This window comes from Suricata suricatta, chromosome 2, assembly GCF_006229205.1.
Source record: "Suricata suricatta isolate VVHF042 chromosome 2, meerkat_22Aug2017_6uvM2_HiC, whole genome shotgun sequence".
Taxonomy (NCBI): domain Eukaryota; kingdom Metazoa; phylum Chordata; class Mammalia; order Carnivora; family Herpestidae; genus Suricata; species Suricata suricatta.
This window is the reverse complement of record NC_043701.1, coordinates 90502179-90520428: the sequence shown is the minus strand read 5'-3', so window position 1 is coordinate 90520428 and position 18250 is coordinate 90502179. Positions and strand designations below refer to the sequence as shown.

Here is an 18250-nt window from a genome sequence, read left to right as displayed (position 1 = left end):
CCAGGTGACATAGAGATATGCCATATTGGTACTCCCAAAAAAAGCACATAAGGAGAAGGTACACAAAAATAAGAATGCCCTAGAACTATCATCCAGGTGAGATAAGGGGCTAGAGGACCTAAATATTAAATAACTTGGAGAAGAAAAGAAGATGATATTAAGGACAATTTTTATACAAATCATGTAATACACATCAAATGCAAGAAGCCATAATTTAAAATTTGTTTTTGATACATTAAAAGTAAGCTATGAGGTCCATGTACAAAATTAAGTAGGATATTTACCTTTAACTGATAGTGAAAATTAGGAGGAGTCAAGATATGAATTCTTAGATAATGACATTGTAATAACTCTATAACATTTAATAATTGGTTACAATCATTATATTTTTTCTATTTTCTTTCCTTTCTTTTCTTTCTTCCTTCTTTCTCTTTCCTTTCCTTCCTTCCTTCCATCCTTCCTTCCTTCCTACTTTCCTTTCCTTCCTTTTTCTTTCTCTTTCTTTCTTTTTCTTTCTTTCTTTCTTTCTTCTTTCTTTCTTTCTTCCCTTCCTTCCTTCTTTCCTTCTCCTTTTTTCTTTGTTCAGATTTTCAATTTCTTAAATATCAATTTTACTAGCTAATGCTATCAGAGCCATTGTTTGTCCCATATCAAATAGGAATCAGCCTATTCCTAGGCATAAGAGTATTTGGATATTATTATATTATTGATATAATTTCTTTCTACAAACATTTGCAAAAATGCCATTGTCCCTCTAATGAAGAAAATCAAGCCAAAAGAAATTAAGGAATATTATTCAATATATGTACACATATATATATGGAATGCAATTATATATGCATTCATGTATGTTTACATATATAAACAGATATATGTTTATACTGGAACTCAAGGCATTTAAAATCTGTGCCTTTTGCATTAGAAAAATCCTCATTTCCTCATTCTAGATTAGAGTGTTACTATGTCCACAAATCCTCTTTGAAAGTGAAAATAGTCCCTTATAATAATCTATAAGACCATTGCACCAAAAGGTTAGTGGTTAATATAGGAGAAGAAGTCCCCAGAAAGTCCTTGAGAGAAAAAGGAAGGAAGGAAGGAAGGAAGGGAGGAAGCAAGGAAGGAAGCAAGGAAGGAAGGAAACTTTTGAAACGACAGAGAAAGATTTAAATTATCTCAGTGTTGTTTTCATGTAGCCAATGTTTGCTTAATTCTTTAAAATTTGATACTTCATATGAGCTACATTTCTCTATCAACCAGAGTATTTTCCTAACATATGTTTCTAACCAGACAAATTTCCTAACATATTTAGCTTCATTTCTCACTTAAAGAAAACATTGCAATTGACCAACATAACAATTAACATTATCTATTCAAGTTTTTCCCTTTATTTCAGTTCTAATTTTCTTGTCAGTATTGCATGTTTTGATTCCTAAGTATATATTTCAAATAAAAGTAAGAAATTTGCCAAATGGGTTGGTTCTATTAAAGGAGAGGCCATCAGCCATCAACAGAACTTTCACTAACACCAAAGAAAGCAACATATATTTATGTGCATTTTATTACTAAGAGCACATTTTATTGCTAAAAAGGCACAGAGACCAAGGGCTTAATGCACTGATGATAATATCAGACCCAGTGTTTGATTGTGTGTGTGTGTGTGTGTGTGTGTGTGTGTGTGTGTAGTTGTGAATAGAGATGCCAAGATTAATAATCTCATTTATGAAAATATTAGCTCTGAAATCCACAGATGGATTTCTTTCTTTCTTTTTAAAAAAAATACATTTAAATAAATATTTTTGGTGAAAGTTTGAAGACAGTAGCACAAATACTTAGAGGAATAATTAATATTTTCAATAAATTTAATCAGCTGAGGCAGAAATTTAAAATGTTCACTTGACACACTAGAGAACATGTGTTATATTTTGCTGAAATTTCTGGGAGGGTTTTGAGAAAAATACAGCTTCCTGATTATGTAAATTAGGTTGGAAAAAGAGTTGAAGAGAAATTCATTTAAGTGTCTGTGTCTTATAAGTATTTGTCATAAAATTGTAGGAAAGGAGCTTTTAATATGTGATGAAGTGTTAAGTGGTCCTTTTTTATTCAAAACAAGTGGTATTTGCATTCCATTTTCCTTCCTTAAATGGAACACTATTAAATTGTTTACATTTTGTAAGCTTTACTTTGAACCATAGTAATAGTTCCTAAAAATGCAGAGAAAATGAATATTTAAACCAAATACTACACAATCTTTAAACCAAGTACTGTTTTAACTAAGTCCTATGTCCCCTTATTTTTTAATCCAAGTAGGACTTTGTAAAAGTAAAAAGTATACATTAATAAGGTTAACCTCAAAGTCCCTACTTTGAATTTGTTTTAAATAAAGGCATACTGTCACAATTATTTTGCATTACTTATATGTTTTGTTTTTTAGAAGAAGTTACTCTCTTAATATACTAAATATCAGCCTTCTAGGAAATTATTGTCTTCACACTCAGGCAGTGCTTCAACCATAGCCTTTTCTGAGGGATTAACCTGACTAATCTGGCCCCAATTATATTGTTCTTTCCCTGATCTCCATTCCAAGCAATATTGACACAACTAATCCAGCACTAGTGCTTTGTTATTTTCCATTTATGTTTTTTTCATATGGATGTCCTCCTCTTCTCTTTATGTCTGAAGAACACACTCTTCCAAGCAGGCACCACGAGTCAATAGTCTGGTTGTTTCCTCTCATGCAGAGCTGTGAGCACTTAACCAATTTCAGACTTCAGGAAAGAGTGTGAGCTCTGGAAGCAGACAGGTTTGTATTTTAATTCTGGCTCTTCCACTTTATAGTTATGATCTCGAAAAAGTTTGTCCTCAATTTCCTCTTCTTTGAAATAGCAAGAAAGTAAGAGTTAACTCATTTAGCAAAGATAATCTCAAAAACATGCCTAGCCTTCTAAACATTTCTGCTCTTCAATGTATGTCATTGTTTATTCGCCCATCTTCACTTCTTTTCATAACTGCTGGCAAGAGTCTTTTTTTTTTTTTTTTTTTGTCTTTACTTCCCCTGCCTTCCCACTCCCTACTTTTAAATGGTTCCTTTTTGGTATGTCCCTAATTCAAAAGCTACATAAAAGACCTGGTAGAATTTTACTTACATTTGAAAAAGTCTTGGCAGTGACATAGGCATAAACAAAAACAAAAACAAAAACAAAAACACAACTTCAACTTATTAGAGAAATCACTCATGGTTGTTAGGATCAGTTTGAGATCTTATGCTTCCTGGTTTTACTTGCAAAATATGGAGTGTTTATTTCTTGGAATAGTTCAAAGAATTAGGTCATTTGTTTAAGCATGGATATAAGAAGACCTAGGTGGTAGGTCAAATCAACATGTGGTTAGTTGGTTTCATTGGATTTGGTGGCTATGACTATACCTGTAACCTAACGTAATCAAATGAATAACTTTTTCTCAGTCAGAATCCACCTCCATCTATAAAAAATGAAAAACCCACATTCTATTCCTGTTTGTTATTGTGAATGTAGCCCCATTGTTTTTCATGAAAAGCAATACCATAACTCGTTTGTATTGATGGGAATACTGGAAACTCTAAGTGACTTTGCTGTGATCGTATACCTTCTGAATGTCTTGCTTCCACAATATTACGTTTTGTCTTCACTAAGGAGCTCAGTGTTTCTTTAACACCTGTTTTATGTCATGTTATATAAATTCCTTTCATTTTACTTACATTGCGAAGGGTTCCCTCCTATTGCTCTACTCTCCAGGGGTTGAGGTATAGCTGGAACATATTATACAGTGGAAATTACTTCTACAAAAGCACACTGACAATTGTTATTATTAACACAATTGATCACTAAGTTTCTTATGTCTCAAATGAGAGGGTCAGGACATAGCTAAACAGACCCAGATTCTCCCAGGCTATCAGGAGGATGATATTTTGGTGAAAAATTTAATGATAGCAGAAATTTTGAAACTCTTTCAACATTGGTTAGGTAGATAGCATTAGAACCTGTCAGCTAACTGATTCATTTGTCTTCTTTAGTCCCACCGTTTGGTGCCTCAGCCTCCAACCAGTAAGTTTTGAGCATTGTGGGAAAGGTTTCATTGGCATCACTTATTACCATTAAAGCACTTCCCTTCTGAATGTTGGCTGCCAAAGTATGTGGTATCCTGTGGAGCAAGAGGATGAGGACATAGATTGCAGTGAGGCTGAACAGTGTGCACTTCCTAGCAGTGACACAGACATCAATCTTTCCTACAGACAGCCGAGAACACATGACTATAAGAACTCTTTAAAAAGAACAAGCGAGCCATTATCCAACCTCTCAAAAAAATGCCACCAAAGCATTTTGCTAGTAATTTTCTCAAGGATGAAAATGTATTGAAATTACTTACATTGTCTTCTTGGTTGTTTCAAGAAACAAATAAAAAGGAATCTCTACAAGGTAGATATTTATAAGGTTGAAATTACTGCTGGAATAGTGTTTGAGAATCATTTAATTGCATCTCAGAGTATGTGTTGCATGTTTTACATGTGCACATCAGCTGGCCTTGCAAAATAATACGAATTTGGTCACAGTTAATCTTTTTCACATGGTCTACAGCATCAAACATGACATCATTATAAGAAATCTCTTTATGCAACTCTGCAATGCTAGCAGAACTTGATGGGTTTTGTTTTGTTTTTCTTTTTCTTTTTGGTAATTTGACAAGACTTTAGACAAGTTGATCACAAGAAAAGAGAAAATTATTAGAAATAATGTGTTAAAAATCATTATTTTGACCTATACTAATCTGTTGTATTATCTATTAATAGATGTGTAACTGCTCAAACTCACATTGCCCTGCAAAGCTCAGAGATCAAAGCGAATTATTGTGGACTCTTGTGTTAGACTGTACTGAGAAATAGCTAATATGAGTTTTGGACTTTGATAATATTTTGCTTCATGTCTTTTAAACTTTAGTTAATTTAAGTGATCTTCATTGCATGCCTAGCAACTTTACAAATAATAGATTCTTATAGCAACTATAACATATGTCTAACAACTTGTTTTTGAAATTATTTTAAAAACAATGCTACTCGAGAAGAGCTTTTTTTTCAATAAAAAATATGGTTATTGTTATTTGACCAGTAGGATTAAGATCAGTTCACAGTACAACCACAAATACTTGGAACAACAGAAAAGAGGGAGAAAGAGGATGCATGGAGGCCTTGATTGATTTCCTTTGGATTTTCCTAGCAAGTTCCATAATACTACAAAAGAATCATAGGGATAGCCTTATGCCTTCTGACCATTTTATGTTTGTTTGCTATTTGGGAATTTAGAAATGATCAGGGAGTTTTGTGTAGATATATCGTTTACTTGATTTTGTTTTTATTGTTTGAAGCTTCTCAAAAGAAAATTTGACAGAGTGATATGCTCATATTCTCCCAATCTCAAAAGGGTATAAAAAATATATATGTCCCCAGGTAAAGATTAATTTTGTGATGGGGTAAGTTTAATTATAAGCGAGTGGCATAGTTCTAGTGGGGCCATTCTGCAAATGGTTACAAAAATCTAAACACAGCACTCCAGGCTCCAATTTTGATATTCTAACTTTAGGACCAGAGGGGCCACAATACACCATATGATAATATTTAATATATTTTGAAGAATTAGAGGAGGGTGTTCTTCGGTATAAAAGCCATCTTATTGCTCTGGAATTTGACAATGTCAAATACAGTTTTTGAGTTTTTTTATGCCCTATTCCCTATAATTTTTCTAAACTATCAGAATTTTGAAGAAAGAATATCTAAGATTTGCCTTCACAGATAATCATGTTTCTCTATGTTACCATTGGCATTCAACATTTTTTTCATATCTTCTCCTCTTTTAATGTTCCTATTACTAATAAAACCAACTCTTAGGCCTGTTTGCTGCAGTGTATTAGAAGAAAATATCACAAGTTTAAGTGAAGTCATTTTTAGAAATTTATTTATACAGAAATATTGGTTTTTGTCCTGATTATCTGATAAGCCCTGCATAACTATCTAAACAGAGGTCAGAAGGATATAAAAGGCATTGAGATCTTTCTGCTTTGGGGTCTTCCCAGTCTATTCTCTCCCTTGCCTGGAGCCTAAGCAGACAGGATGCCATTTAGAAGGAAAGGACAACAGGGGACAGAAAGCAAGACAACTAAATAGATCCAAGGCATAATATGCATGGAATTCCCCGTAAGGAATTCAGACCTAGAAGTCAACAGACACCTATAGACTGAAGTATTTGGGAACCATCAACTTTTGGGTAAGCGATTATTGAAGTCGTTTCAGGTCATGGCATACCATGAGAAACAATAAGTAAGGAGCAATGAGAAATGAATTAGTCCCTTTAAATGGGTGAGAAAAGGGGAAGGGGTTGGTGAAATGCACCTGGCCTGAGAAATGGAAGAGCAGAACTGGGAGTGAGGGAAGGGAAAGCCAGAGGGAGAGGTTTTCAAGATAGATGCAGTGGTCAGATGTCTTAGAAAGTTCATATCAAGTGACATCTAAAAGAGGTCTTTAGTTTTGACAAGAAAGAGGCCATTAATGACTTTGGAGACAATTAAGTGATGTTAAGAATGAGCTTAAGAATGAATGGGAGTTAAGAAAATAAATACATTGCTCTTTTAAGATGTTTGAGGTCAAAAATAATAAAGAAATGGAAGGCCAATGGATCATGTTTTACAAAGTGGAATGTTTGGTTAAGACTGAAATTAGGGAAAAGGAATAGTGTAAAAGGGAATTAAAAAAACATTACTTTTACTAATGGAAAAAAAAACATATTGAACAAATAAAATAGTGTGACCTGGTTATTGATTACTCAAATGAGTCAGTTTTTAATGAACACAGGTTTAATTAAGAAAAATATATTCATGTCTACTATGCAAAGGCACAATGAGGTGCTATAGAAAATACAAAGAGAACTTAATCCCCTTCATTAAGAAGCTTATAAAACAGAGGAAGATGCAAAATAGCAGAGTATTCGTGATGTTAGAGGCCTAGGAATAATAAAGATTGTATAATAATTGTGACTGGGTGGGTTAGAAAATGACATATGCAGTGGTCCTTGAAAGATGACGACTATTTTGACAGGTCACACAAAGACGGGGACCATGAAAGGGCTAAGGGTGTTCAAGCCCAGAGAACAGAGGGTATCCACGAAAGAGAAAGGGGGAGATGCATATTTTTATACTGTAATATTCCTGTGTCACAAACCGTCATTCTTCTGATTTTACCTCAATCATTTAAAATATATAAAAGCCACTCTTAGCTTGTTGGCTGTACGAAGCAAATTGTGGGCTGGATTTGGTCCATGAATTAGTGCTGACTGCTGCACTAGATTACGAGTAATAAAAGGGCAGTATATCATATACATGGATGTCACGCTGTGAATCTTTGCTGGTTTTACTGAGGCACTAAGGCCTCGATCTAGGCCTGGAGTGTGAAAGAAAGGGAGCAGGTGATACAATGGATTGATGGAAAGCGCAAAGTGGAATCTCACTGGACTTGGCAGGGAGGACATAGGCGTAATCAAAGGTATAAAGTGTTATTACAAGATCAGAAACAGAAACGGGAATTATGGGCAGAAAACAAATCAATCAAGAAATAGCTTTTGGGTTTGAAAGTCTTGTAGCAAGGGGGTCATATTTGGAGGGTCCAGAGGGGAGACTCTAAGGTTACCCCTATTAGAATAGTGGGTGATATGTTCCCACATAAGCCCTTCCATCTTTCCATGCCCTAAAGTTTAAGAATATTACACGAATCTCTTTCTCCAGACCTGGTAAGTCCAGGTAGTTCTTCACATCCTCCCTTTTAAATCAGACATATATTCAGATTTAAGGAGTACTTTGAAGGGAACACAGGAAAGAGCAAAATAACTCAAAGTAATAAATAACATTCAGCTCTAAGATGTGTAAAAAATGGCATGAGCAGTGTGAGGAACAGTTTCCACTGTACAAAATGAAATCTATCAGATGTAGATTGTGTCCCCAAAAACCAGTAACAATGTTAATCTATGTCAGAATGACACCTTTTACAAAGAATAGACTGACTTATGCCAATTGGGACATTCCATTCTAATTTAATCTGGCACCTTCATTGAACACCATAGTATTTCTAATATATCCAGTGATATTGAAAATGTCTAACTTAAAACTACATATATTTGCTATGACACAATAAAAGTTTCAAAGCATAAAGGTAGAATGGTAGGACCAACAGGAAGCTCTTATTATTGCCTAAGGGATACTGGTAGGCTTTTGTTGTTGTTGACAGGTAATCTCCATTTACTCAGGAGGCTAATCAGAGAGAGAATGAAGACAGATTGCAACCACTTTCTAACCAGTGGTTTCAATGCCTATTTTCCTGGTTTCCAGTCTTTTCCTGACTCTTCTTGGTTGTTTTGGCTTTCCTCTTCACTTTTTTAGGTTGCTCTCCCTTTAAACTTTAGAGGTTATTTGTTCTTGGATTCCTTGATTTGTAGAGACAAGATATATAAATCATTCTTCCAAACATGATACAGCAGAAATTCATTGCGTTTCACCATAGGCAGGCACACTGCATAGATGGAGTGTCAGAATGCTTGCTAATCATAGCTAACTCTGTTGACATTAAGATAGATCTTCTCCCATGATTTCCACCCCCTGATTGTGCTGAATGGGTCATTATGAAGGCCAAATATACATCATTAAGTACTCTGGAGGATTTCTTGCTTTTAATCTGTGAAAGTGTGTGCCTTTCTTAAAATCTGAATATATTGTAAGAGTCTCATAATGAAATCACTAACTTCTCCAAAATCTAAATCACGACATTAAGGTGACTGCTGACTACCAGGAATTGGGCACTAGAATTTGGTTATATTCAATGGATAAGTAATTTTCATGAGATATAAACATTGCTCATACTCAACACAAGTGCCCTCCTTAATACCCATCACCCATTTAGCCCATTCCCTGCCTACATCCTCTCCATCAACTCTCCATTTGTTCTCTACCTAAGAGTCTCTTAAGATTTGTTTCCCTTTCTGTTTTTCCTCCTTTTGTATTATTTTCATCTGTTTTGTAGAATTTTTGATTGGAAAAATTATATAAATTCTTAAGGATTTTTATTTTATTTCATACTGAATATATTTCTTCTATTTTGCTTTGCTTATATCTTAAAAGAATATAAACATAAATGGAGAACCCTCCTAAAATTCTACATGATAGAATTTATAAGCTTCCATTTTAATATCATGTTTTAGAAAAGTATAAAGTTGTGATTCCTAGAAAGATTAGAGTGACTATTTAGTATTTGTGGCCATTTTAGTGTCATCATGTTTCCTCCTCTGAAGAAACGATTCAATGTCTATGTGTTTCCAAACATTCTGATAAGAGAAAAATTTGGTCAATTCTTCATGTGACTAGTTTCTGTGATGCTAAGCATCTGGATATACGCAAAACCTGTCAAATAAAAATGTGGAGGTCCAACCAACTTGTCAATTTGATTCTCATTGATTTGACATTTTTAGATATACTTAGCAATTTGTGTTTTGGTAGTTACTGGGCAAAGTACAGATTAGAATAAATTACAAAAAAGAATATCAGTCTAATTGAAGACATTGGGATTGGCATCAATTTTATCATAATTTCATTGGCTGTGTAGGAAGAGCATGAAGTCGTGTTGATAAAATGGATGACATTGCTGATGCATTCAATGAGTACAGAATAAGAAAATAAGTGAAGGCATGACCATTGTTATGCACCAGCTATTATATTTTCCGGTTAGACTTTAATTTAATAGCTTCAGTCTGTGACTGACTTTTTATTTCCTTAGTTCACTTAATTTCTTGAAATCATTTATTAATCATGCTTATCTGTTGTGAATAGATAAAACAAAATTTTAAAGCATTCACTTAAATCTTGCATATTTAAATTCAAACTGACAATTGTGTCATTTTAAAAATGGGAAAGATGTGTGTTTCATAGTGTTAGATTTCCTGTCAAAGGCAAGAGGGTTATTCTCTCCATCCATTGGTGAGAAGACACTTCAATAGACTTATTTAGATATATTTTAGATGTGTAACATAGATCTGTTACCTTATAGGCACAAATTTCTCATCATTCTGAAACTGTTTACAAAGTAACCCCAGTTCTTTGTTATATATGCTAAAAATGTCTTTTAATAAAGCTTTCACATATTTAAATTGGATTTCATCAAAATTAAAACTTCTATTCTTCCTAAGACACTTGAAAAATGGAAAGTCAAGCCGTAGCAGAGGAGAAAATGTTTGCAAATCACATATCTAATAAAGGACTTGTATGCAGAATATATAAGATTTCTGAAAACTCAATAATAAGACTACAACTCACTTAAAATGTGGGCACAGATTTTGATTAGATAGTACAAAGAAGATGTAAATACACTATACAGCTCAGTAATCTCACTCCTAGGTAATTGCCCAAGTGAAATGAAACTTATGCTCAGAGAAAAAGAAAGTATTAAAATGTTTATAGATGATTTATTTGTAGTTGCCCCAAACTGGAAATGACTAAAATGTTCTTTAACTACTGAATGAATAACAACAAAACAAAAAGTGTGGTTCAACCATTAAAATGGAATACTACTCAGCAAAAAAAAAGGGGAAAAAAGTACTGATAAATACAGCAAAATGGAGAAATTTGTAATGCATTATGCTAAGTAAAAGAAACCAGACCCCAAAAGGCTAAATACTGTGTAATTTATTTATATGACATTCTCAAAAAGGCAAAACTATAGGAAAGAATTCAATTCAGTGGATGCGAGAGACTGGGAGAATGAGTCTGAGGGGATTGACCACTATATTATCCACTTCTTTATAACACATTAGTGGCTTATCTCACAGTCTCTGTGGGTCTGGAATCTGGGCACAACTTATTAGTTGAGTGCTTCTGGCTCAAGGTCTTTTCATGAGGTTGTAGTTAAGCAGTTAAGCTGTCTGCTAGCTGCAATGTTATATGAAGGATCAGCTGGGGGAAGATCTGCTTCCAAACTCACTTACATGGTTGTTGGCAGGATTCAATTCCTTGTGGAGTTTGAGCTGAGGTGCTTAGTTCCTCACTGGTTAGCTTGAGGCCTTTCCTAATTCCCCACCACATGTGCTTTTCCAAAAGGCAGTTGACAACATGGTGTGACTGACTTTCCTTAGAGCATTTGAGAATATGAGAGCACCCAAGACATAAGTCTCTGTCTTTTTACAACCTAATGTCAGAAGTGACATCCTGTCATCTTTGCCAAAATTATATTCATTAGAAGGGAATTGTTAAATCCAGCCCACACTCAACGGGAGGGATTGTACAAGGGATGAACATCCACAAGGGCAAGAGTCACTGGGAGCCTCTTAGAGGCTGCCTCCCACAGGCACCCCTCTGGAGCCCAGTGATTTATTTTTTCCTACATGCAAAACACCCTCACTGTCCCCAAGGTCCCAAGAGTTTCATCCCATTATGTTATCAGTTCAAAGTCCAAAATCTCATCATCTGATCAGGGGGCCAAGATAGAGTTTACTTTCCACAGGCACAAAGTGCAATGAGTAATTTTGGGGGTTGGTCAGGACTGTCCTGTATATTGATTGTAATTATACAGCTGTATTTGTTTGGTAGAAATTCATATTACTTAAAAGGGCTGGATTTCACTGTATATAAGGTATACTTCAACTTAGAAAAATAAGAGAAAAAGTTATTTCAAGAATGTAACATACATACAAACACACAAATTGCATTAAATTCTGGCCAAATTGAATGATTGGTCAATGTATTAATAAAATATATTTATACAAATATATATTTTAATACTGGAAAGTAACATACTATTTCTAGCTATATTATTTAAAAGCCATAATAATATACCATATACTTGTATAATCAGAAATTTGCTCATAGGAAAAGAAAATTGTTATGGACTATAACTTACAATGATATCAGTTCTTTGCTAGGAAGAAGTATATTCTTAAAATGTCATTTTGTCCTCTTTAATATTTGTTTTTATTCCTAAGAACAGATAATTCATCAATTCAGATATTAGTGACAATGAGCATGTTTGTATGTGCACTATTAACCTGTTCTTTTGTTCATAAAATAACTACGGAAACAATTTTCTACTAGATGCATTTTTATAATCACATTGTTAATGATTTACTTCAAGCAAGGTGCATATAAACTGTGGGAAAAAAATCTTATATTTTTTTCTTGTTTTTCCTGGTTCTGAAAAGTGATAGAGGTAAGGCAGAGGATCTGGTTTCTGTACCCTGTTTACACAGCTGTACTTCATTGAAGGAAGTCTTGTGTTACACACAGTTTGTGATAGGAAGTAAAAGCTTTTAAAACAACCAAAGAGATAGGTCTTTAACCTCCACCTTTGTGGACTCTTTGTTCTACCATTTAGCTTCTGTGGAAGTTATAGGAAGTAGTTTATAAATATATCCTATTACTCTCTAATCGGGGCTCATCTGATTAGCTCATCCCGTTCAGAATTCATAACATGTATGCGTTATTATCAGTTTTTAAAGTAAATCCCCAGAAGTCCAACAAAATGGACAATAATTTTTTTTTGTAATGAAATTTTAAATAATAGGTTCTGAATGTTTAATAATGATTATGTTCTAAAGAGAAAATGGTGTTTGGATTATTTCAGGGTCTAACTCTGCAAGGAGCTGTAAAAGACTTCGTGGATTCATCACATTTATCATGTCTTAATGATCGTTCACACAACATTCGAAGATACCAAGTGCCATAGGATTCTTTGTGTAGCTCTCATTTGAAGTTGTATAAACTAGCCAATACACCGGAGATTAAGGTCCTAGGTTATTTCAAGGATTATGCTTCGGAAGTTTGGGACCATTATGATGAAGTAGTTTTCATTTGTATAAGAGCAATTTCCTTAATTGGTTGAGCAGAAATATAGGGTCTTTACTAGGAATGATTAAAATGTCAACCAGTCAGGGGTGCCTGGATGGCTCAGTCGCTTTTGCATCTGGCTCTTGACTTAGGCTTAGGTTATGATCATATAATTTGTGGGTTTGAGCCCCGCGCTGGGCTCTGGACTGACATCACAGACCCTACATGGGATTCTCTTTCTCTCTCTGCCCTTCCCCTACTCATGTGCTCTGTTGCTCTCTCTCAGAATAAGTAATTACACTTAAAAATATCAACCAATAAGGACCTAAGTTATATATAAACTTATGGTTTATGAAAATTCTTGGCTCCCCTTGAAAATACGTAACTTTAATAGTAGTGACTTCTGATGGGGACTTCTATTCATAAGTCTGATCATAAACTTTCCATTTTCACAGAGTTAAGTCCTTCTTAAATATGAGCTATCATTTATTTACCAAAAATTCTTTTGCTCTTTTGTTTGGTAACTCCCTACACAGATGGTCCAGAGAGTTTTCATTTCCTAAACGAAAAGCAGAGAAGTCCGCCCAGATTGGTGGGGAAGGGAACATATATATATTTACAGCTCCATGATTTTTGTAAAATCTTCTAACAAATTATTCTGTTACGTGCCAGGTATTTTAACTACTGGTATAGGGCTACTGTAAAGATCAATATCCAATATTTCCATTCTTAGATTCACTGTTCAGTCCCCATGTGTGCAAGACAAAAGGATTTAATTTCTAATACATATTATCATGGATATAGTGATCATATCACATGGTTAATTTCATCTCCTATATTTGTAGCAAAGAACTTAATTATAGTTTAGCTAAGAACATACTTTCTAAGAACAGTTAAAAACTGAACAGACTATACTGTATCTGTAATTCTGGCAGGAAATAAAGTATATGCACACAATGAAAAACGTGGGATTGCTGTATTCTATATACTAGATATCACCATAATGCCATTTTTTTGTAGAAAAAAGAAGAAACTATCCCTTTGAGATGTGAATAAATTGCAAGGCTGTGTGTGAACAGTCTGCGTAACACTTGATGAAAACATCAACTTACATTTATTATTTATTATAAGGATAGAAAGCAATTATGTGTTAAAATTTTAAAAATGATAGCATTTTTGTAAGGTATTGGAAGAACTATATGTTAAGTATTAACTAATACATTTCCATAAATAAAAAGGAATTGTTAAATCTTAGGACCAAATATTACTCAGATCTGCCTCTTATTCCAATAGAAAGATTTTGAGACATTTAAAAAGCCATCAGGAAGGAATTTTATTTACTATTTCATTCTGCAATTTATGCACCAATTTCTCCCATTACATTATTCTTCTTTAATTATAAACATATTATCACATGCTGAAAAATCATCACTATCCATTGACTGCATTGTTATAACATTGATGGTTAGCTCTTATGATTTGTCGTATTATAAAAATACATTAGCAAGTATAAATTTTGGAAGTTGCTTCAGCTTGCTGGAGGCATTTCATTATATCACAAACACTATACATACTTATTTGCCATGTTTCAATTTTCTTATTTGTTTGTAATTTATACCCTACTGTTTCCAAAAGTCATTTGAAGCAGCTTATTTTAATTATAATATATTGGCTTGGTTTTTCAGAGATGTTCCAGCTTTTTCTTCCTCACTTAACAAGAGCAGCATACATAACTGAAAATGTAAGTTGCTTTGTTCTTATTCTCATGGCTCATTTCAAATTATGTGTTTTGCAGAGGTTAACATTATGTGGGCTGGACACCAAACCCACCACAGTTCCGAAGGCTACAACTTATCCACAGCCCTGAGACAGTCTGTTCTCCAAATATATACGTCCTGGGTAAGTTGTATACAATCGAATAAATGTGATAAAATAATACATTTTTTATTTTTTAAAATTATTAAGTGTTTTATTTATTTTTGAGACAGAGTGAGACAGAGTGCAGGGAGACACAGAATTCAAAGCAGGCTCCAGGCTCTGAGCTGTCAGCATTGAGCATGACGCCAGGCTCGAACTCACAAACCATGAGATCATGACCTGAGCTGAGTTGGACGCTTAACCGAGTGAGCCACTCAGGCGCCCCTATAGTATATTTTTAAAGTCTCAGTTGTTTCTGTTTCCTTCAAGTAATCTAAAAGAAAATGTTTTACTAATGCTTTTGTCTCCTTTTATGAGACAAGACACATATGAAACAAGTGGTATTTTGCAATGGCAGTTTTTTATTTGATAAAACAAAACAAAGCAAAACAACAAAGACACAATTTCCCCTTGAGGTATACAGCAAGGTTAGAGATTGCCTGTCTACTTTTTTTATTTACTACAACTAATGAGAGTGATGTATAGACAATGTATCTCAATTCATATATGATATGCCAAGTGATCATTATAAACTTTTTAAAAATTTATTTATTTGGTTTGAGAGAGAGAGAGAGAGCGCGCGAGCAAGTGAGCGTGCGAGCGAGCAGGGGAGGGGAGGAGGAAAAGAGAGAATCCCAACCAGGCTTCACACTGTCAGCATGGAGCTCGATACAGGGCTCATTCCCACGAACCGTGAAATCATGACCTGAGCTGAAATCAAGAGTCAGCTGCCTAACCATCTGAGCCACCCAGGCGCCCTGAGATTTCATTAGAAACTTTTAAAAGCAGTTTAAAAAAATTCAGTTCCCATTTCTGGATGCCCAAGTGAAATCTACTTAAATTCTTTACTTTTTATTTACATATTAGAACAGTTAATATGTTGTTCAATAAAACTTTTGGCCCTAAAATATTTTTACATGAGGAAATGAGCGGACTAATGAAAACCAGAAATAGCCTCTGTTTTGAAGTTTCTTCTGATTTCCTGGGCAAACTTGACCCACTTGGTAATAGCCCTCATCTGTGATTGTCAGTCTTTAGATCTCCGTAACTGTCCAAATCACTGCTAAGAGGCATACTGACTAAATAAAAAGTCAGAGTTAGCAACACACCTGCCTGGCTCAGCTGGTAGAGGGTCTGACTCTTGATTTCAAGGCTGTGAGTTAAAGCACTGATTGGGCGTAGCTATTACTTTAATAAAAGGAGAGGGGTGCCTGAGTTAAGTGTTGGACTTCAGCTCAGGTCATGAGCTCAGGGTTCTTAGGTTCAAGCACCACATCAGGCTTTGTGCTGACAGCTCAGAGCCTGGATCCTGGGTCAGATTCTGTGTATCCCTCTCTTTCTGCCCCTTACCCATTCATACTCTGATTCTGTCTCTCAAAAATAAATAAACATTAAAAACCTTTTAAAGGACAAAGTGTCATCAGTGTGTAGTGCCTTCATCAATAAGCTATTTACTAACTGTAAGTTATAATGTTACAGCATTTGTATGGTTCTTTATAGTTTGCAAGGCACTTTTAGATACCATTTGTTGAATATTTTCTGTGTTCCAGACAATCTTCTAAGATTTCTTTATGCATTAATTTATTTGATTTCGTGAGATCTTTAAGAGACATAGATGATGTCATCATTTTAAAATGAATGTTATAATAGCACCTGTCTCTTGAGAAACTTAACAGAAGACCATGGGAGAAGAGAAGGGAGAAAAAGTTGCAAATAGAGAGGGAGGGAGGAAAATCATAAGAGACAAATACAGAGAACAAACTGAGGGTGGATGGGGACTTGGGGGAGACGGGAAACTGGGTGATGGGCATGGAGGAGGGCACTTGTTGAGATGAGCAACGGGTGTTATATGGAAGCTAATTTGACAATAAATTATATTAAAAATAAATAAAGGGAAAAATAAATAAAATGATGGACCTGAGTTCATAGTTCAGTTATAAAACCAGTAAAAGGAAGAGTTGAATTTGAACTCATTCAACCAGGCTGCAGGGTCCCCACTCTTATCTTCCACCCCAACTACTCTTTTATTTGCCTCTGTATTGTTTTTCACTTATATTACTATGCTAGATCTATCTGTTACTATGCTAGATAATATTACTACTATTATCAGGGAACCAAAAATCAGTGAGGTTAAGTAACACAGCTAGTAAGTGACAAAGCCCCGTATCTGAAACCAGATGCCTCATAACCAATACAAATATATATACTGGCCTGTGTTCTAATCCGAACAGCAACATAGGCAGCACGAATCTTTAAGTCAGTGATGGTACAAATACATTTGCTGAAAAAGATATTACCCCTGTGTTACAGTTTGTGTTACTTTCCTAGTGCTGCCATGATAAAGTATAACAGGCTGAGCTTAGAACAACAGAAATGTGTTATGTCATAGCTCTAAAAGCCCGAATTCTGAAATCAAGGTGTTGGCAGGGCAGGGTCCCCCTTAGGGAAGGGGATATTCTACTACTGCGTCTGAATTTTTTAGGTTCTGATAGTTCCTTGACGTTTGGGAGCATAAGGCCAGGATGCATATGGTGGTCTCCCTGTCTAGATTGAGATTTATCTTTTTTATTTTTTACATGAGGACACAGTCATTGGTTTAAGCCCCACCTACTCCATTATGAGCACATCTTTACTAATTATATCTGTAAGTACTGTATTTCCAAATAAGATCACATTCTGAGGTCGGGGATAGGATTTCAACCCATGAATTGGGGGGGGGGGGCACAATTCAATCTATAACATCCTCTAAGCAATATAGGTGGAAAAGAAAGAACAGATATTTTTTTTCCATCTCCTATGGTTTGTGCTGGAACTCTGGATGATTCAGTGTGAACGAAACTATGACCTGTGTCACAGATGGATGGTTCAAGGCTGGTCTAGGATTTCAGTGACTAAAAGGAACAGGCCTCTGATGGGAGGCGGGATGCTGACTATCCTCCCTTCTTGAGAGATGGCTTCATAATGCAAACCTTTATTATTCTACACAAAATAGGCTAAACATTTGCCTGATTAAAATAATCCCCAAAATCTTTGTTCTCTCCTGAGTTCTATATTTCTCTTTGCATAAAGATAACCCAAGCCTCCAGTGCTTACAATTTGGGGAAGAAAGCCTCCAAGAAAATAGGCAGCTGTATTTGAAGTTGCTCCAGGAAATTAATGCAGTGAGTAAATTAACTATCTGAGGAATTATCAAAGGAGAATTTTTAACTGAGCATCATAGATTTCAGAACTAGAGGAGACTTGAGAGACAATATATTTAAATCATCTATTTCAAAAGCTACAAAATGAATCTCAGAGGAGCCCACTACATTATACAGTATTGAACATTGCCGGATGGAATTTGAGTCCAGACCTCTGACTCCCAAGTTTATGGTAATCTTTTCCCTGGTTTCATTTGTGCTGTTCCCCTTATTAAGTCAATGCATTCAAAGCTACAGATTAGTGAAAACCTAAGTAA

At 34.9% G+C, this 18250-nt stretch overlaps 1 protein-coding gene across 1 annotated transcript in view; it reads left to right on the top strand.

Moving 5' to 3' along the window:
* Positions 1 to 18250, top strand: part of AGMO (alkylglycerol monooxygenase) — a 318725-nt gene that overhangs the window by 97177 nt on the left and 203298 nt on the right. The window contains exon 5 of the mRNA XM_029919039.1: positions 14672 to 14775. Coding sequence (XP_029774899.1) covers positions 14672 to 14775 — 104 coding nt within the window. The remainder of the gene's footprint in view (positions 1 to 14671; positions 14776 to 18250) is intronic.